The sequence below is a fragment of the Macrotis lagotis genome, chromosome 2 (genome assembly GCF_037893015.1).
Source record: "Macrotis lagotis isolate mMagLag1 chromosome 2, bilby.v1.9.chrom.fasta, whole genome shotgun sequence".
Lineage (NCBI taxonomy): Eukaryota > Metazoa > Chordata > Mammalia > Peramelemorphia > Peramelidae > Macrotis > Macrotis lagotis.
The window spans coordinates 67,990,971-68,012,597 of NC_133659.1; the positions used below are offsets into that span (position 1 = coordinate 67,990,971).

General features: G+C 37.9%; 1 protein-coding gene across 12 annotated transcripts in view; it reads left to right on the forward strand.

Annotated features, from left to right (window-relative positions):
• The window catches only part of RABGAP1L (RAB GTPase activating protein 1 like), a 716,515-nt gene extending 696,355 nt beyond the window's left edge, over positions 1-20,160 (forward strand). For 8 of the 12 annotated variants that reach the window (XM_074222075.1, XM_074222079.1, XM_074222077.1 and 5 more), the window contains 5 exons: positions 3,276-3,380; positions 7,090-7,173; positions 10,538-10,609; positions 12,061-12,258; positions 14,344-20,159. In XM_074222075.1, coding sequence (XP_074078176.1) covers positions 3,276-3,380; positions 7,090-7,173; positions 10,538-10,609; positions 12,061-12,258; positions 14,344-14,496 — 612 coding nt within the window. In that variant the 3' untranslated portion in view covers positions 14,497-20,159. Of the gene's footprint in view, positions 1-3,275; positions 3,381-7,089; positions 7,174-10,537; positions 10,610-12,060; positions 12,259-14,343 lie in introns of all 12 variants that reach the window. The other 4 variants (XM_074222084.1, XM_074222086.1, XM_074222087.1 and 1 more) reach the window with 1 other exon arrangement.
• Positions 20,161-21,627: the final 1,467 nt, after the last annotated feature.

Below are 21,627 nucleotides of genomic sequence, written 5' to 3' on the forward strand. Positions count from 1 at the left end.
AACTTACCCAAGGCCACACAGTCAGGTAATTGTTAAGTGTCTGAGGCTGCATTTGAACTCAGGTCCTCCTGACTCCAGGGCCGGTGCTTTATCCACAGTGCCACCTAGAAATAATCGCATCTTTGATGAATCTGTTGTACCATAAATTCCTGGTAGTATTAAAATCTCAATGACAAAGATGTGACAGTGAAAAATTAGTATGCGAGTCTAGGACAATGACGTCTGCAGTCCTAGAGGGTAGCTACTCTGTCAGCCTCACTGTGCCATACAGCTCAACTCAGCTACTCTGAATAATATGAGAATAGTGAATATTGAATAATATGTATTTTCAAATCCATTACAGAGGACCTATGAAGAAGGATATGATCCATCTTCAGAAGAAAGAACAGATATCTGGAAGTCTGTATTGTATGGTTTCAGATATTTATCTCTGTCAGATGTCAGCCTTCTCTTATGTGGGGTCAAAAATATAACCTCCTACTCCACTACCCCCCCCTTCAAAAAAATCCCAATAAACAAACAAAAACAGTACTGTAGGGTTGGGCTTGTGGCATGAGAGGGAACACTAACAGAAAGCTTCCTAGTTGATCTCCCTGTGCTGCTTGAGTGAAGTTTGATTGCCTTTACCCAGGATGTTAGTTTTCCCCTGCAGGGAGAAATGAGTCCGTGGCCTTCTCCTGTTCTTCCCCCCCCAAATTGGATTCCCTAACTGACACCAAATACCCTGCAGCTCAGAAAATTCTGCCATCTGAGAGGTTCTTGGGATACAACTTATGCCCAAGTTAGGTAATTTAAAACTGCACAGGTTAGACATCTGGAGTTATTTCTAGTTCTTCCAACGTTCATCTCTTTTTGAACACTTTGGAAAAAGTTCTTTTGTCTTCAACTTCAGGCCTGAAAGTCTTTTGTCATTTTTGGTTTTCTGCACAGATTAGAACCTAGTCCTATAGAATTTATATCTATTCCTGTAGAATTTAGGTCAGCTTGCCTGACTCTTGCTAATTTAACTACTGAGTGTCCATACACTTCTGAGACACTGTCCCCTTGCATTCTGGATCCAGTTTTTTTCCTTTGCATTCCAGTCTTTTTACTGCTCAGAGAGTTCCAATTCAGAGTCATTTTGGCTTCTCAAACTTTGCTTATCTATGCATGTTTCTCTTTGTCTCCAGTCTCTCCTAACAACAATTAGCATAAATATAAGCATCTCTAAAATCCAATTTTAGTTTACTATATTAGTGACTGTCTTTGCCCTCAGGGAGCCTACATTTTATATACATACATACATATATATATATAGGTAAAGTCAAAATAAATGCAATGTGATTGAGGGGCAGAATGGGAAGCCTTGAGCACCTGGAGGGACCAAGTAAGGCTTCTTGTAGAAGGTGGTGCTAAATGGTAAAGGATTCTAAGAGATGGAAGTAAGGAGGTCTTGCATTCCCAACCTGAAAAGCAAGAGGGCACAAAGACATAGGACTGGGAGATGGAGCTCCATGCATGAAGAGCAGTGAGAAAACAAGTTTGATTGTAGAGTACGGAATTTAAGGGTTATAAGGTATAATTAGCCAGCAAAGAAGATGGAGGCCAGATCATAAGGGCCCTTAAATGCCAAATAGAAGATTGATATTTGATCTTGGAGCTAATAAGGAGCCAGTGGATTTTGTTGCTTTAGCACTTGTCAAAACATGCAAACCAAGTAGGGGTTTCTCTGTAGAGAGGAGATGATAACAAGAAAGTCAGTAGACTTCTGTGCATCAAGTTGAAATGAGATAATATTAAATATAATAATAATAATAATAATATAATATTAAATAGATATGGTTGCAGCATAGCTCCAGCTAGCACACAACTGGGAGAATGGGAGAATTCTTCATGTGTTCAAGAATCAAAGTCTCACAAGTCAGAGGAGTATCATATTTGCTGGCTATGCCTCTCTGCCAGAGAAAAGTCTTCATGGACTACAATGTGAGAAGAGCTGGCAGCCTTTGCAATTACTATCCATGAATGAATAAGCATGAGAGCAGCCCTTCATATTCCACACAGGTCGACAAACATTCATTTACAGATTGTTATGTTCAAGGCACTGGGTATAGAGAGGCAAAAATGAAATAATTCCCACCTGCTTATATTCCATTGGAAGAAATACAAATATTCCAATAAATATGTGCAAATTTATACAAATTGTCTTTGATACCAGCTCCTAAGGAAATCAAGAAAAGCCTATTGTAGAGGTAACTCTCCTGTTCTGCTTTGGAGGATACTTTGCTGTTTGCTGTTGTTTATTTGTTTCAGTCATGTCTTTTTGCAACCCCATTTGGAGTTTACTTGATAAAAATACTAGAGTGGTTTGCTATTTTCTTCTCTTGCTCATTTTACAGATGAGGAAACTGAGGTAGACAATGTTAATCGACTTGCTTAGGAGCAGTCAACTAATAAGGGTCTGGAGGGGGCAGATTTTGCACTAAGATCTTCCATACTTCAGGCCTGGCACTCTGTCTACTTCCCCACCTTTTACCTTGGAGAATGCTATAATGGAAAATAAGTTTGAAAAGAAAGATGGGAGCAATATTATGGAAGGTTTTAAATGTCAACCTAAAGGCAATGGGGAACCATTGAAGCTTCAGAGTAAGGGAATGACTTGGTCTGATTTTTACTTTTAGCAATATTAATTTAGCAGATGTTTGAAAAATGGATTTGAGAAGTAGAAGACTAGATCCAGGGAAACCAAACCTGAAACTGTTGTAATAGTGGAGTTGAGACATGACTGGGTACCTGAATTATGGTGGTAGATTTTAATGGAAAGACAGGCAGATATGAGAGATATTGACAAGACTTCAATATCAGTTGCATAAATACGGAGGTCTTAAAGCAGAGGCTCGATGACATCATAGGGTAAGTTTTTGTAAGGATTCTTTTTCAGCTATGAATTATTTTAAAGATCACTGAGGTCCCTTTCACCTCTAAAATTCTGTGATTCTGAGATAATTTAATCATGAACCATTATCACTAAAAGAAAAGGTGCAGAGAAAAGAGACAAAGAAACAAGGGAACCCACACAAACTATCATCTCATCTTTTAATATGACATGGTTGTGGAGAGATGGATACTGTAGATGATAAATATGTATGAATATACACATTTATATTACATATAATTTCCACATATCTGTAGACAGCCAGATCAGCATTTGTCCAGTGTTGAAAAACTATTTAGTGTCATAGGAAATGTGACAAATGTATGTCCACTCATGACTATTTCCCTGTCATTCACTATAGGCTGAAGATAAGGCTGATGTCTTAAATAAAGAGCTGCTCCTGACCAAACAGAGACTAGTGGAAACTGAAGAAGAGAAGAGGAAACAAGAAGAAGAAACTGCTCAGGTATTTTGACTTTCTATTCTATTCTATTCTATTCTATTCTATTCTATTCTATTCTATTCTATTCTATTCTATTCTATTCTATTCTATTCTATTCTGTTCTGTTCTGTTCTATTCATTATATTCTATTTATTATATTATTGTCTTCTCTTATATTGTATTAATTGAGGGCCATATATCTTCAGGGAAAAAAACAACCCAAACTATAGCAATGTATTCATTCAAAATAAAGAAGCTTTTTTGGGGAAACTATAGAATGATTTTCATATAATGAAGCAATGTGGGGGGGGGGTGGGAAACTCTTGTAAAAAGAAATAAGAATATTTTCTGGAGTTTGCCTTCAGTGATCTAATAAAGCTGTTGAATAGTTTGCTCTAAATTCAGTACATGAGAGATATGATCCAAGAGCTTCAATAAAGCAGTGAATGACATCAGAATCCTTCAATTTAGTTGACTCTTCTGGTGCAGCTCATAGTAGAATGATGAAGCTAAAAGCTCTCAGAGGTGATTTCTAATGGAAGTTGCCACACACTTCCAGTCAGGAAAAATTCCTCTCATTCATCTTAGGAACCTGATGCAGAAATGTTCCCATTAGAGCACTAAAATTCTTTGGGGACCAGACTTCAAGTTATTATCTTGGTATAGTGAAAAGAGTTTCCATTTTCTACTTGTGTGACCTTGGTCATTTTACTGCTCTCTGCCTCAGTTTCCCCATTAATATAACTTCTATCTTGAAATCTATGATCTTGTGATTCATTAAAGACTTAAAGATATTAGTGTTATAAAGGAATGAAGTATAACATTTGCTGTAGAATAGACTTTTAGCCCCAGGTGTTGTGAGTTAGTTAAATTCCCAAGGAAGAACATACCACTTTACCCATGCTCTGGATCCCTTAGATCCTGAGTGTGAGGAAACAAGAGCCAAAAAACTCATGTAGATTTGTTTTATATATTAGGTCTTCTTCATAGCCACCAGTGCATCAGTCAAAAGTCAATTGAAAGAGCTTATTTAGAATTTTACTAGTAGAACCAAACAATCATAAAGTTTGCATACATCTGAAATCTTGATTATTAACTCCTGTTGACTTGTATATTCTGAGTTCTGTGCTGAGTTATAGTACCAAATATTTAGCCTGTTAATACCTACATTTCAGAGACATAAAACTAGGTAAACCATAACAACCATCAATAAATTTATTTTTTATCTATTAAAGGGCATCGTGTAATTTTAGCATTTTCTCAGAGCTATAGATCAGCTAATCATTTTAATTTCAACAGAATTGGAGGGGGGAAGTGTAGGGCCATTTGGTATGAACCCTAACCATGATTTCTTTAATGAGCTTTGGAGCTAATTTCCATTTTGTGGGTTATTTTAGGTCTTTGAGACTTGATCCTTCCCACCTGTCTCTTTTCTATTTTGTTGTTGATTACTACCTTTACCAGAGATAGGAAATGAAATTTATGGTTAGGATCACAAATTTGGAGCAGAAAGGAATTATAGAAACCATTAATTTTGACTGCTTTATTATGCAAATGAGAAAACTGAGGGGTCAGCAAGGTTAATTAATTTGTATAACCAAGGTTATAAGTGACATGTCTAGAATCCAAATGCAGGTTCTCTGACTACAAATCCAGTACTATACCATACTCTTCTTCAGAGCAATCAGTTGCTTGGGGCTTTTTGGTTGTTGTAGTTGCTGGTGATGGTGATGGGATTTTTGGTTGGGTTTTTGTTTGTTTTTTTGGTTTGTTTTGTGGAAACTTTAGTAGGAGATTTAATTTGGAAGGGAAAAAACTTGGCAGAGAAGGTATGAACTGACAATGAATTTTAATCACCCACTTCTGCCTTTTTTTCCTTTGGCAGCTGAACCAGATTAAACTGTAATTGGTAACACTTAACAAAATAAAAAAAAAACAGTATCACAGAGAATTAATTCGTGATTTTTTGAAGTCAATATGATCCTACTGGGAACAATTTCTATTTTAGTTTGGCACTACTGATCTAGTACAACCAGTGGCTGAATAGGAATTTCCTCTCTAACATTCCTAACAAATGGTGCTCATCCACTTGCTCTGAACTGGAAGATCTGGTTAAGGGGAGATCCCATCAGAGACATCCCATTCTGTTCTGCTTTTGGAAAGTTCTAATTGTTGGGAAGTCTTTCCTCTTAGAGCTAGCTAAAATTTGCTTCTGCAAAAGGGAGAACTGTTTGTATATGTCTAGGAACCTAGTCTCCCTTGCTCCTCTTGGTATCATTTACTATCATGTCTCCAAATAACACATTCTCAAAAACAGAAATAAATATGACTGGGCCTATATCAGCAAAATCTACAGATTGCTCTCAGCATCTCAGGAGATAACAAGCATGATGGGATCTCACACACAAACTCTAATTATAGGGAGACCAGCTGTAAATTACAGTGTTTTACAAATTAGTGAATCTCTAGCCCAGATCATTAATAATATAGGCAACAGTACCAGAAGATGCTCTTTCTTCATTCATTTGGACTAGTATATCAGAATACTGAGCAGAATTCTCTGGTTCATGAATTTGGCATAACTGAGTTCACCTTTTCAGGAGCTCTCTTATGAATGCTTCTGCACCTAAAATTCTAGAGCTCTCAAGTTAAAATATAGGGTTCTGGTTTTAAATGCAGTATTTGTAATTAATTATATTGCAATCATTTCTTGTAAGAAATTCAGGTTCCTATGCCTGGAGCAGGGGCTGAGTTCCTGTGGAAACCTAGTTCTTCTGTCTCGCTGCCTTTCTTTGGCTTTTGATACCACCTTCATTGTAAAGGACTGTTGTGTGTTGGAGTGCTGGAAGCTTTCATCATCTGGTGTCCTTGAGCATCAGAGCCTTGTTTTACTGGTTGATTGTAGAGTGCCATGGGAATGGGAGCATTTGTATTTGGTTTAATAAATGGAGATTTAGGAGATCTTGGAGAATTTTCCATCCTTGTCTCCCACCCCTTCAATGTTCACCTGGGTGAGGATAGGCTAGCTGGCAGGAACCTAATATATCCTGAGCAGCTAGTCTAAAAGGAACATAACACTTTGTGACTCCTTCTCCTCTAGGAGGGGAGCAGCAAGGACAGGTGCTAGGTAGATGCACAGACTTTTATTTATTTATTCATGGCTCAGTTGTAACACTGCACTGTTTAGAGACTGGGAGAATGACAAGGGTGACAAGGCGGGCAATTACCCAATGGAAAAGACAGGACTTTGCTACTTTTTAGTAGCTTTACATTTGTATCAAGACTCCAGAATATGGCTGGATAGGTACTGTTTATTTATTAGTACTAATTATAGTAAATAACAAATGTAATGAGTATTGCAATCACATTACTTTCTAGTTGTTCCCTCCTCACATTTTACCTTCATTTTGTATTTTGTCTTCTCTCATTAAATTGTAATCTCCTTGAGGCCAGGGATTGTCTTATGTCTCTCTCTTTTTTTTTTTAATCCCTAGGGCTTTGAACAATGTCTAGAACATAGGTGCTTATTAGATGTCTATTGACTGAAAATTGATGTTCACAGAAAAAAAACAAGCTTTATCATGTCTTGGTGCTCCGTCTGAAGTGAAGATAATTTGCATTTGTTGTTCTTCTTATTCTTGGTGATTTGATTGATAAGCCTTAAAGAAAGGTATTTGTGAAACTAGCCTGACCATTGGTTGTCTCTTATTTCTTTCCTTCTTGTATTCCCTAGCTAAAAGAAGTCTTTAGGAGACAGCTGGAGAAGGCAGAATCAGAAATAAAGAAAACAACAGCCATCATAGCTGAGTATAAACAGGTAAGAAAGCACCTTCTCTTCTCAGACAGGGTACCAGAAACTGCCTTATTTTCTTTCCACAAAAGTTTGTAAGTTTTTAAACCTGTTTGCTTTCAATTAAATTCAACAAAGCTTTGGGAGATACAGAATATGGTTAAGACATAGTTTCTGCTTTCATGGAGCTTACAGGTTTAAGTTTTGCTATCTTTACTCTTGTTTCAAAGAGAGATCATTGGGTTAAGGGAGAAGGAGTATAATGAAAATCTAGATTCACAAGCTGGGCTTCTTCACTCTCTTCCAATATTGTTTCAGACAAATCATGTTTCCACTTCCACATCTTTGACCAACATCCTCTGCTTTCCACTTGTGAGTGACTAAAGTTCAGGTTAACATGACATTTGCTATAATTATAGCCTCTAGATTGGTCTCCTTGCTTTATCTCATCTATCTTCACTCCAGTCTATTCTCCACAGAGTAACCAAAATGAGATTAGTCCATGTGACACACTCACCACACCCCAAACACTAAAATCTGTTAACTCTAGGATCAATTTGATTTCATTATTTCATTTGCTTTATAATGGTACCCAGCAATTTAACTGAATCAGATCTTAGATTCTTATTATAAAGCAGTGATTATCAAAATTACTTGGTACTGGCTCAGAGAGTACTAGATCAGTGGAACAGATTAGATATACAATACTTTATAGTAAATGACCATAGTAATCTAATATTTGATAAATCCTAAGCTTTTGGGGCAAAAATTCATTATTTGACAAAAAATGCTGTGAAAACTGGAAAACAATATGGCAGAAATTAGGTATAAATTGACATCTCATACTGGATGCCAAGATAAGGTAAAAACGGCTAGGTGATTTAAACATAAAAAGTGACACCATAAAAAAATTAGAAAAACATGGAATAATTTATCTGGAAGATCTATGAATAAGGAAAGCATTTAGCACCAAACAAGATATAGAGAGCATTGTGAAATGTAAAATATATGGATTATTTAAAAATTTAGAAGTTTTTATACAAGCAAAACCAATGTATCCAAACTTAGAAGGAAAGTAGAAAACTTGGGAGGGGGTGGTGGAAATGTTGCAGTCAATCTCTGATAAAGGGACTTATTTCTCAGATATATAGATAACTGAGTCAAATGTATAAAAAGGGAAATCATTTCCAAATTGCTAAATGATATAAAAGGATATAAATAGATATTTTCAGACAAAGAAATCAAAACTATCTGTAATCAAATAAAAAAATGCTCTAACTCACTACTGATTAGAGAAATAAAAATTAAAACAGTTCTGAGGTACCACCCATCTCCCATCTACCAGACTAACGTGACAAAAACTGAAAATGATCAGTGTTGGAGGGGATGTGGGGAAACTGTGACACTAAGGCATTGTTGGTGGCATTCTTTTTTTTTTAGTTTTTTGCAAGGCAAACGGGGTTAAGTGGCTTGCCCAAGGCCACACAGCTAGGTAATTATTAAGTGTCTGAGGCCAGATTTGAACCCAGGTACTCCTGACTCTAAGGCAGGTGCTTTATCCACTATGCCACCTAGCTGCCCCTATTGGTGACATTCTGAAGAGCAATTTGTTACCATGCCCAAAGGGCTATCAGATCCAGCAATATCACTGCTAGTCTATATCTCAAAGTGATTTTTTTATTTAATGAGAAAAGAACTTACTTGTACAAAAAAAGTATTTATAGTGACTCTTTTTGTTGTGGCTAAGCATTGAAAATTCAGGGAGTTCCCATCAATTAGAAAATGCCTGAACAAGTTATGGTATATGATTGTGATGAAATATTGTGCTATAAGAAATTGAAAGTACCTTGATATCAGAGAAACTTGGAAAGACTTACACAAACTGATGCAGATGAGGAGAACCAGGAGAACATTGTACATAGTAACAGCTATATTATACAGTGAAGAACTGTGAAGGACTTAGCTATTCTCAGCAATATAATGTTCCAAGATGATCCCAAAGGACTCATGATGAAATATACTCTCCGCCTCCAGAGAAAGAACTGATATTCTCTGAAAACACACTGAAGCATACTTTCTTTTCATTTTCTTTCATTTTTTCTTTTGTTGTTTGCTTGAGTCTTCCTGTACAAAACATACAGATTGCATATATATAACCTGTATCAGATCTCAGGATGGAGATGGGGAAGGATTGAATTTGGAACTCAAAACTTAAAGTTTTAAATTGTTTAAACATGTAAATGGGGAAAAATATAAAAATCTTTTTCAAAATAGTGGCACAGGGGCGGCTAGGTGGCGCAGTGGATAAAGCACCAGCCCTGAAGTCAGGAGTACCTGGGTTCAAATCCGGTCTCAGACACTTAATAATTATCTAGCTGTGTGGCCTTGGGCAAGCCACTTAACCCCGTTTGCCTTACAAAAAAAAACCTAAAAAAAAATGGACATCAAAATAGTGGCACATAAGAGAGAAGATATTAATTAGAATAGCAGGTGGGGTTTATTTTTGTTTTGTTTTTTTGCTGAAGTCTGTAAACACAAATAGCCCTTTTCTGCATCAAAAATCTGAACTTACTGGGTGGCTAGGTGGTGCAGTGGATAAAGCACCGGCCCTGAAGTAGTACCTGGGTTCAAATCCAGTCTCAGACACTTAATAATTACCTAGCCGTGTGGCCTTGCTCATTGCCTTGCAAAAACCTAAAAAAAAAAAAATCTGAACTTAACTCCCTGCCTGCGGACATCTCATTTCAGGCCAAGTTGCCTAAGGGTAGTTTTTATTTTTGACCTGTTCACTATATAAGGACATTTTTGTGGTTCCGGACAAAGAGGTTCATTCAAAGTGATGGCTCATCAGATTCCACAGCCTAGAACAAGTTGAAGCTCAGACAGTATTAGCTGGTTGCGTGCTTCTAGGTTGAAACATGAAGTTATTTGTCAGTGACCAGTGAGTCAGTGACATAAGGAAGCGATCTACCTTTTACTTAAGATCTTCACTTTCCATTTGAAGTGCCAGTTTTAGACTTCTTCCTGCAAATACACAGAAGGGAAATGGTCAGTGACTTAACAGACCAGATATGTCTTCTGATAGCTAAGTAGTACAATATATAAAGCATTAGAGTTGAAAGCAGAAAGACCTGCGTTCAAATCTTCCCTCAGAAAACATACTGGTTATATGACCTTGGGCAAATCACTTCATCTCACTCAGCCTCCGTTTCCTCATTAGTAAAATGACAAATAATAGCACCTCCCTCTTGAGGCTATTGTGAAAACTAATGAGCTATAAAGGCATTTCACAAACCTTGAAGAGCAGAATTGTTTCCAGTAACAACTCTGCACACAATTTACAAAAAAGCTGACCCCTTCCAACCCAGAAGCTCTTTTTCTCTCTCTTTAGATCTGCTCCCAGTTGAGCACCAGACTGGAGAAACAACAAGCGGCCAACAAGGAGGAACTGGAAGTTGTCAAGGTAGGAGAGCGACCCTGTAGCACCATTGCCTCCATGTGTCCACTTGCTCCCTAAGGATCCAGGAGGGGAACCTTTGCCTGAGGCTGCACTTCAGTAAGCTGGCCCATACAGATGTCTAGTTCATTCCAAGCGAGCATTTCCTTCTTGAGCATCCATGTGATGCTTCTGTTCTTGACTCTGTATGGCCCTCTCCTCCACTTGCAGACTTTTGCTTGTCTGGGTGGATCTGACAATTGGACAGAGTTAAAAAGTAGTCAGTAAAGGGAGAAATTAGAGATCACATATTCCTGTCACTGACCCATTAACTGTGGGCCCATTCTCTGCTTAAGAGAGAGATGTTAGCTTGCCCAGCAACTTCTGCTTTAACTTGAAAGATATACCATTCTTCACAGCGCTCTCTATATTTCCATGAACAATAAGGGGAAATGAAAAGATTTAGCAGATACCCGATAAATATTTGCATGGCAATTGCCTTGTTATCGTCTACCAAATCAGCCCAACTAAACTACTTTGGAGAGAAAACAGATTCTGCTTCTATACTGCCACCTGGTGGTTAACCTTCTTATTTACGTATTAAATTTGGAAAACTACTCATTCATTTTGGATGGGGAAGTTGTTTTTTTCCCAAGCAAGAGAGTGCCCCAGTATTTTCCATCCTTTCTGAGAACTGAAGGTGATGTAGGGTTCAGTTGTTGGAGAGGCATTTTAGATTTGTACTAGTCATTAAAGGAGAGCTCTTGTTTTAAGGACCATTAGATTCTAGATCAAAATTCTGGGGAATCTTGGTCTGCGAAGATCTTTTAGGCTGCTAGATGGCACCGTGAATAAGAATTGTGGGCCTGAGGTCGGAGAAACCTGAGCTCAAGTACAGCATTAGGCACTTGGACACTTACACTCTGTTTGCTTCAGTTTCCTCAACTATAAAATTTTAAAGGTAATAATTACCTCTCCCTTCCAGGATCACATGAGATAACTGTAAAGACTTAGCCCAGAGATTGCCTGGCACCCAGTTATATAAATGCTTATTTTTCTTCCCTTTCTTTTGGAGAAGAATGCTATTACTTTCAGATACCTTGGATATAATGTCATATTCCAGGAATCCATACCGGATGGCCTTATGAACCTCTTCCAGGCTGTTTTATATTTTGAAATACAAGAAACATGCTTAGTACCAAATAGGTCCTGAGATGTCAGAGAAAGATCACAGTGTGGTAAGACTGAGAATCCTCTGATTTTACAGATGAAAGCACTGAGGCTCCAAGCACTTAAATGATTTGATCAAAGACTTTGAGCTCAGATCTCTGCTTCCTGTCTGACCCTCTTTCCACTTTAGAGTTCCAGCACTTGCAGGCAATATCATTGTAAACAAACCACAAATACATGAATGTGTTCCAGGGAAAGATCAGTCCCATGAGATGAAGCCTTACTGATTATCTGCTTGGACATTGCAGGGGAAGGTGATGGCGTGCAAACACTGCAGTGAGATTTTCAATAAGGAAGGAGCACTGAAGTTAGCAGCTATAAGCAAAGAAAACCAGGGCATTGAGACTGATGATGAGAAGGACTCGCTTAAGAAACAACTACGGGAAATGGAGCTAGAATTGGCCCAGACTAAACTGCAACTGGTGGAGGCCAAGTGTAAAATCCAGGTTGGTGACTTGCTAATACATTCACATGGGGGCAGAATTCACAGCTGGAGGACTCTCAGGGAGGGGCTTGTCCTTCTCTCCACATGTTCAGTTCTTCTTGTCTCTTAAAGTACTTGCACAGCCTATATTTATAAACAGCTAAGAAAGAACATGGAGTTCTTTATTTTTTTACTTGTCATTTACTTATCTGTTTTTACTTCTCATCATTCTACTCTGTTGCATCTTTATGGCTTGGAGATCAATCTGAGTTCTTGAAAACTGTGCTCCTATCAAGTTGAAAAGGCTGCAGAGGTGGGCCCATTAATGGGTTATTTAAGTCTCTTGGTAAAGGACCACTTGGTCTAGTTAAATTCAGAGAGGCTCATCACCATGTTGGCCACAAAATAGTGAATTTTGTTTTTTAGGTTTTTCAAGGCAATGGGGTTAAGTGGCTTGCCCAAGGCCACACGGCTAGGTAATTATTAAGTGTTTGAGGTCGGATTTGAACTCAGGTACTCCTGACTCCAAGGCCAGTGTTCTGTCCACTGCGCCACCTAGCCACCCCTTATAGTGAATTTTTCAACCATAGTAATCCACAGAAATCATCTCCTATAAGGTGATCAAATCACAGTTCTTTGACTTGCTAGAATGAACACACACACACACACACACACACACACACACACACTGTCTTCATGTGTTTTAAAAACTAGATATTTATTTTACTAAAAAATTAAACGTTCTGAAAACTGAAAGAAATGTTGAGGATGCAATTGGAATTTTCTTCTCTCTGGCCACTCATTTTCTTCTCTTGAATACCACATCCAACAATCTTCGGAAATTCTCTTTCATAAGCTCCTCCTCTAGCTGTCTATTAATGCCCTTTAGGAAAAATCCCCACCATAGTGCCATAACATTATAATTCCTGCTAATGAGACTTGTGGATCACTTGAGATCAGGCTTCTGAGTTTCAATTAAACTAAAGCTGATCCAGTGGCTGCACTCAATCACACAGCAATTTGGTGATCCTCCAGGAGTGGAGAACCCACCAGGCTGTCTTAAGGAGGGGCAAGTCAGTCCAGGTTGGACGTGGAGCAGATCAAAGCCCCTCTGCTGATCAGCAATGGGATCAGGTCTGTTTTAATCAGACTGACTGCCAAATTTTCATCATGGACAAAATAAGAGACTCAGTGTGGAAGGGAAGGAAAGGGGAGGGAGGAGAAAGTGAGGGGCAGAGAGAAACAGAGAAAGAAAAAGAGAAGATGAAAAAAGATGTTTTGATAACTGTGCCCAGATCTTTTCATCTCCTCCTTAACAGTGGTTGTATGTTGCAACAGTACTCCAAAATGATGTCATTACATGTACCTCTGCTCTAAGGATATGAAGCACCTATTTAAGTGCCCAAAGAAAGAAATGTATATTTTTTTATTTTGTACTGCACCTAGCATAGTTTGGTGAGTCAGGACTTCATCAGTCTATCATTGTAATGAAATATTATCTGAAATATAAACATTAAATGTCAACCTAACCGTTTTCTTTTAGTTTTTTTTTTTTTTTTTTTTGCAAGGCAATGGGGTTAAGTGGCTTGCTCAAGGCCACACAGTTAGGTAGTTATTAAGTGTCTGAGGCCAGATTTGAACTCAGGTACTCCTGACTCCAGGGCCAGTGCTCTATCTACCATGCCACCTAGCTGCCCCCTCAACCTAAACATATGAAAGAGTTCAACCCACATTTAAATTAATGCTATAATTCTGAAGAGAAAACTCTTCTATTTAGCTTTTCAATACCCTTGAGCTCTATCACCTTTTTCTAGAACAGGGAAATGATTGTCTTCAAGACTATTAGAGCAAGAAAGAACCTTGAAGAGAGTCTGATTCAACCTCCTTTTCTAGTTAAGGACATTGAAATGCGATCGCAGGCAGTAGTCCAAATCAGAACTGACTCCAGGCACTGCCTTCGTTGTCTTCATCTCTAGTCAGTGGAATTTATTGTTCCTCGGAAGACTATCCTCAGTAGTCTAGAAATAGTTAGATAACTATGCTGAAGGGTTTCAATTACAGAGAAAAAGATTCCCAACCTCAAATGATTCTTTCTTCCTTTCCTCAGGAGCTTGAACACCAGAGAGGAGCCCTCATGAATGAAATTCAAGCTGCAAAAAACTCTTGGTTTAGCAAAACCCTGAACTCTATCAAAACAGCCACAGGCACACAGCCACCCCAGCAGCCTCAGCCATCCCAACCGCCCAAAGAGAGCACGTAGTTCCCAACAAATCCCACGCAAGAACATGATGATTCAGACAACTGAAGCCCTGGCAGATTGTCACAGTGTCCCTCTGACAGGAAGTAAGGAAGGCCAGGGAGCAAGCCTCAAACTGAAATCCTTCAGCATCTTTCATTCATCTGGTGTGACGCTTTACAAAGGAAAGTTATTTAGAGTCCTGCTTTATGTTGAATACCTCTTTTCCACCTTCCTCACTGAAAACCACCTTCAACCTTTTTACACCTTATTTTATTATATTTAGATGTTAAGTTGGAAATAAATAATCCAAAGCTAAATGTTTTATTTAGAACAAATTTTCCTAATTATTTTGTATCTTGCATAAAACAGTAGATTTTTGTCCCCCCACTATTTCAGGGTTGACATGGTGGGAGATGGGGTATCAGACTGGGTAAGGAAAAGACTAAAATTTAAGCCTTGACTATCTTCAGGACTTAATAAAGCACATTGTAGGGGCAGGCCGTGAACATCGTCTAGGTCTTATCCCCGACGTGATCCCAGTAGTTTACAAAAGGGATGGTAGCATCCTATAAAGAAGCACCTTGCTTTTGAAAGAGGGCTAAGAACCAGTCTCCTGAAAAAAAGACTCATTTACAAAATTTATTTTTTTTTTTTTTACATTTCTGCTGGGTTCATTTGGAAATGAGCTCCTTACACAGATGTTTGATGTTCCAGAGGCTCTCTTATCCTTTGTCTTCTGGCATGCACACTAGAACGGGACCTGGGATTTCAGCAAACTCAAAGCAAACCTATATCACCCTGGCCTCAGTTCTTTTAAGAACTCCATCCATGAATCTCAAGTCTGCCTGTGTGCATGGCTTCAGGTGTGACAGACAGTCTTGTGGATGTGGAATGCAAAGGGTATTTTGTAATCAGTATCCTTAGAAAACTTTCACCAGAGCACCTAGGAATGTCCAGGTACAACTGTTGGGCTTTTAGTACCGATCAGAACTTCTGGATGAAAAGTCAGTAGGAGGACAGGACCATTGAATTCATATTCCATTTAATTTTGATGAGCACTTGCTGAGGAAATACTAATTTGCGGTAGCAGTTTTGTGTTAAAGATATGAAAGGGAAAGTCAAGGCCAACTTTGAAACCTTTTAGTCTTACGCTGTGTAACTCTTCCTGATTTCTGTAACTATCTGAAAATGTGCCCTTTTTATCCCAAAGATGGAGAGGTGCAAAGTGCATTTGTAACATTTTTGATTGAATATAAAACGTTTATAGAAATACTTATTTCATTGAAGGGTAAAATTATTGTTTGAAATTTGATGGAAATGTTTTTAAATTATATTTAACATGTCTATAAAAAAAATGGCCTTGCCAGGAAGTCTCCCAAACAGGGCCAAAGAGTTTAGTTGTGTATTAAATTTAACATCTTCTTTTCTGTTCAAGTATAGGGGAATCCTCTGCACCCAGTTGCTTTTAACCCAGATTAATTCTATCAGGTCTGTACAATAAAGTTAAATAATATTCATCTTCAGTTTCATTGTCAAGTATCTTGTTTGCAAAGAATCCTAAACCGTAGTGCCAGTGGAACTTTTAACTGTGCCATGTTTTACTTTTAGAAGATTCACAAGTAATCAAATTACAGTTTCATTCCTAAAAAATTTACTGAAATTCAGTCATAGGGAATGTCTTGCCCACTTTCTCTAAAAGGGATATCGAATACTAAAATGTTAATATATCCTTCAACTGTTAACTACTTCTGAAAAAAACTCACAAAAACACATTGTTTACCTAGATGTAATCTTCAGATCCTACTCAAATAGGGCTCCCCCAAAAGAGGATGGTATTGTCTGATACTTTACATTAAAAACATTTGTCAAAAAAAGGAAAACTGTAACACTTCCAAAATTGTGAAAACTATTTTCACCATTGTTGGCTTATAAACTTTGAATGTATTAATCCTGTAATGTTCATACTATCTTGTATGTCATTAGTGTGTCAACTTAGACAGGTGTTACCTACAATTTGGTTTTTCAAGTATGTACTCTTCTTTAAAGTATATAATAATGGCTAGAAAATGCTATCTGTATAAAATGGCACCTTTAACTCAATACATTTACTTCCATTAGTTATCTAGTCACATCTGTTGAATTTATTTGACTTTTCTGCCTCGAGTACCATAAACTTCATAAACTTTATTCAGCCTCCTGAATGAAATTGCCAGCTAACTAGAAGATGCTTATTTCTTCTGGAGTCTGATCCCATGGAACTATCCCATTGCCTTCCACTTCTCAAAACCAGCAGAATTGGGCTTATGCTGCAAGGCTATCCTTAGTTGAGAAGAAAAAAATGAAGTTCCTGCATGTTGCCCACTCAAGCTTGAGACAGGAATCTTGTAGATGCCTCCAGAACAGTTCTATGGATCGAATTTAATGTCACAGACTTCTCATTCCTCAATTACCCCCCCCCCCCAAATTGAAGTCCTTACATTTAAACTCATATTTGGACTCAGCTGGCTAATCTTGAGATTCATTTGAATTTTTGGATCCCAAGATGAAGTGTGTAGAACTTTAATATTAGACATTATATTTTGATTACTTAACAGAGTTTATGTAGAAGTGATGAATATTAAAATTCTATGTCATTTTTGTCTTTCTTTCTGATAAGAACAGCACTTTAATTTTAAATAAAATTAATGCAACTTGATGTATATTTGATGGAGAAAAAAACATATTTACATGTTGTACAGATTTAGAAACTGGTATTTTGCTTTGAAAGGAAAGTTAAGACATTTCAGAATTCCGTTTATTGCTTTCAGTGACTTGCATTAACAGTACTGAGTTGCTTCCTCTTCCAGCCAGTGCCAACAGTAATGTGTGGCATGACCTATCCTGCCAGGAGCTTAGTCTGTCCCATGCTGAAGTATCTATTTACCACCAGCAGTAGGAAAGATGCAAGATAAAAGGACCAAAGTTTGATATGTACTTTTCATTTAATATGTTGGTATATCACTCTCCCCAGCTATATGATCAAGAGACAAGTGAAGCTTTGAAAATGTCAACCTCCCAAAGAGGGTAGGTATTACTTCCTTTTTTTTTTTGTTATGCCCAGCACCTAGGACAGTGCCTGAAATCTCGGAAAAGCCCTTAATAAGTACTTTTTGATTAACTGATTGACTTCAGTTAATTTTAGAGGATTATGTAAATCTCCCCTCTTCATTTTAATTCTTTTCAGGACCCTAGCAAAAAAACAACCAAGCAACCTAAAACTTCTTATGCACAATGGAGTATTTTTCTGATATGGTTATTTTAACCTTAATCCAAATATAGTCTTTTCCTAAAATGTACAGTGCAGAACAAATCCCTTCCAAAATCCAATGTTTACAACATTTTGAAAAATGGTTTTTTGAGACTTCATCCCATCTCTTCATGCTAAATTGCGCTATTTATTAGTTTATCAACATATATTGAAAAGTTTATTTCTTTAAAGATAAAAGGAAACAGCTGAATTTAGTAATGCATGTGTTTATTAGCTTTCCACATCCTGAACCATCTCCTAAATAGTTATATTTAACTAGACACTTTCATTTAGAAAATATCTTAACCCTCTACAAGTGCTTATCAGAAATATTGGTAGATGTTCAGCATATACTCTTATCTTGCAAGGCAACCTATACATCTATCTTTCCTACCTATTAAATCTACAAGTTATTTTTTTCATTGGTTTGGGTTAATTTTTCTTACCGAGATAATCTTTTTGCTGAAGTCACTAACATTTATTTTACCTTCTCTTATGTTCTGAATGTCTCCTTACATAATGATTTCTACTCTTCCTCTCCTACTTTGTTTTAAACACTTTCTTAATAAGTAATAACCTAATGGCCTAATTTTTTAGTATGAGAGAAAATGTGGAAAATCAAAATGACCCTTTTGGCCCTGAGAGTCCTATAAGCCATATTAAAAGTCTTGAAATATTAGAAGAGATCGTCAGTGACTTAGAATAAGGATTACACACTTTGTGAGAGACACTTTGTTGCAAAAACTCATATTCTTAGGTTTCTAGGTGAAAATTAAGTTTTGATTGACCAACTATGTTCATTTAATACCCATGTTGATCAATCATGTGATTCTAGCATCTCAGTAAATCATGGTTTCAGCATCTCTAACTTGCTTTTTCCTCTTAAAAAAGCCCTTTTGATCAATGATCAAGAATTTGATTTAATAATCTTAAATAAGACCCCAAATATACTGCTTCTCTTGTTGGATTTCCAGATAGGCAAAAGAATAAACCAACATCAGTAATTTGAAGATTAAAGCAGACTTCCCGAACAGTTAAATTCTAAAGGGTATATCCCTTTGCTTATCTGTTCTACCCATGGTAGTGTGTATCCACACATATATTCAGATGCCCCCCACATACCAAGGCATGTGGGAATTCAAGAAAGCAGATCAGAAAACAGCATTGTGCCCAATCTTATTTCTTCCATTGTTAACTTTTTTTCCTTTCTCTGGTTGCTGAGTTCATGTCTTTTTTGGTCCACACTGTTTCTAATTTGTCCTTAAGTAAAGGTCTTATTTTGCCTTCATATAGGTGGCTATATAATACTGAAGTGGATACTATCAAAGGAATTTCTCCAATCCTATAAAATCCACTAAAATAGGAACTATATAGACAGTTCTGAGTATGAAAAGATCTGGAGTAAGGATTTGAAAATGAAACAAAAACAGAGTCACAGATTTAACAGCTGGTTGCTAGGACTTTCTTTCCCAATTTGAGGGTGAGTAAATTACCTCTGATACAGAATTATTGTTTAGCACATGACCAGGGGACTGGATGGACTCTGTCAGTAAAACAGAACCATTAATGACTTACCCATATTTTTCTTAGTAGATTTTCTGAAAGATTTTATTGAGAATGTTTTTATCTAAAAACGTTGGGTAGGAAAATTTTTCAGAAATGTTTTTTTTCAGTAGGATTTAATATGTAAAGGTTTCAGTATGTGTGTAATTCAGAGAAAACTATTAGTCACAGCTAATATATACGAAACTGAATTACAGTAATAAATACATCAGAGGATTCTAGTGTCATCAAAGCACAGAAGTGATGCTGGAGGTGGTCCCAGAATCCAAGATCTTAATAGCAATTTGCACCAGTTTCTCTGTTTTTAGTATTTTACATAATTCATGGATCTTGTACTTCAAACAAGGGGAAAAAAGATTTTCTTCTCAGTCCACCATTCTCCCTCTTTTTCTGCTCCATGTCTTTGTACTGACCAGAGTTTAAAAGCAAATCACCTTTTGGATCGTTTTCCTATACTGTTCCTATGATTCACTCATTCATGCCTCTTAAAATAAGTTCTAAACAAGAGAATTGACACTCTCCCAACTCCTAGCCCCATCCCTTCCCATTAAAGTATAAATCCTTTAAAGAAGAAAATTGCCAATCACATTGTTCCCCAAACCCCTGACCACTAACAATTAGACATGTCCCATAAATCCATGTATATGTATGGTACAATTATCAATGTAAATGCTTGCTATGAAAAGTGAGATTTATTGTACATTGTCTCAACAAATGTTTACTTTTCTAATTGTTAAGAACTTGTTTGGAGGGTATCTTGTTTTCATTGTGTGAATGATTGATCCCTTGTAAAATAAAAAAGAAATGCAAAGGAAATGGTCGCTCTGCATGTTGTTCATGTTTCTCACTCCCCTGGACCCTGCGCCAGGCTGGACCCTGCGCCAGGCTGGACCCTGCAAGGCAACAACCAACCAAGATCCTGGGGTCTGGGTCTGCTCTGCTGCTATTTATTTTATGAGGAGAGCCGAGTGCTACATCTACATCGTGTCCATGCGGCATATGGGTTTCCCTGGGGAGGGGTACCTTGTCTCTGCAGATATTTAGCTCCGCTCTTCCCCCTCAAAGCTTCAAACTTACATCACCAGCTGCCTATCAGACATTTCAAGTCAGGTTTCCTGAAAACATCTTAAACCCAAAAGTAAATTTATTTTCAATTTCCTCCCCAAATTCTTTCTTCCAGCTTTGCTCTATCAAAGATCTAAAGGCTCCTACATTTGTAACTTCTGCAATACCCTAAACTTGCCTTCACTTTGTTATCTGTCAGATCAGTTGCCACATCATGCTGCTTCTCCCTTCACATTCTCATACCTGGTCTGTTCTCTTCACACCGCAACTACTTGCTTAGGCCATCACAGGCAGGCTCCTGGTTGGCTTCCTCACCCCCACTCCAGGGCAGCTGGGTGGCACAGTGGATAGGGCACTGCTCTTGGAGTCAGGAACAGTTCAAATCTGGTCTCGGTCACCCTCGGGGCTGCTTGGCTGGGATATCCCGAGCCTTTGTCCTGCTTGTTTGCCCCACTCTGCTCCTACATGCCATCCCATGGGCTCCCCGGCTTCCTTCAACCATCAGTTCAAATTCTACACTCTATAGAACTTTCTGGATGCTCCAGCAACACATTCCCTTCATCTACTAAGCATAGATCTTTTAGGAGCCTGCTCAGTGACAGGTGATCTCCTCTGAGGGCAGGGACTATTTTTTGCCTTTCTTTGTATTGGAGTTTACCATAATCTTCAGAGTCCTGTAAGGTAGGGTTTATTGTTGAAGACTGCAGGATCTGTTTTAGTCCACTCCCTCAGCCCACCACCCCAAAATAATTCCTCCTCCTGCATCTACCTTGCATCTACACGATCTCTATATGTATATAGTCTCTTTATGGAATGCAAGCAAGTTCTGGAGAGGAGGAATTATTTCCTGTCTTTGTACACAGTAGGCATTCTGCTCACTTGTTGCCTGGTTTAATTGGCGACCCCATCCCTTCCTCTGGCACTGAACCAACTCATCTAATTATCTAGCAAATCCCTTTTATTTTTTTTAGGTTTTTTGCAAGGCAAATGGAGTTAAGTGGCTTGCCCAAGGCCACACAGCTAGGTAATCAGTGTCTGATGCTGACTTTGAACCCAGGTACTCCTGACTCCAGGGCCAGTGCTCCACCTAGTTGCCTCGAAAAGCCCTTTTAGTCCCAATGATGGGAAATACTGTGAAATGTCCAAATAAAGTAGATTGGAGCTTGAATGTTAAGAGGGATATCAGGGTGGTGGAGCCCCTAAGGTTTGTGAACAAAAAAAAAATGATCTTGTCAAGA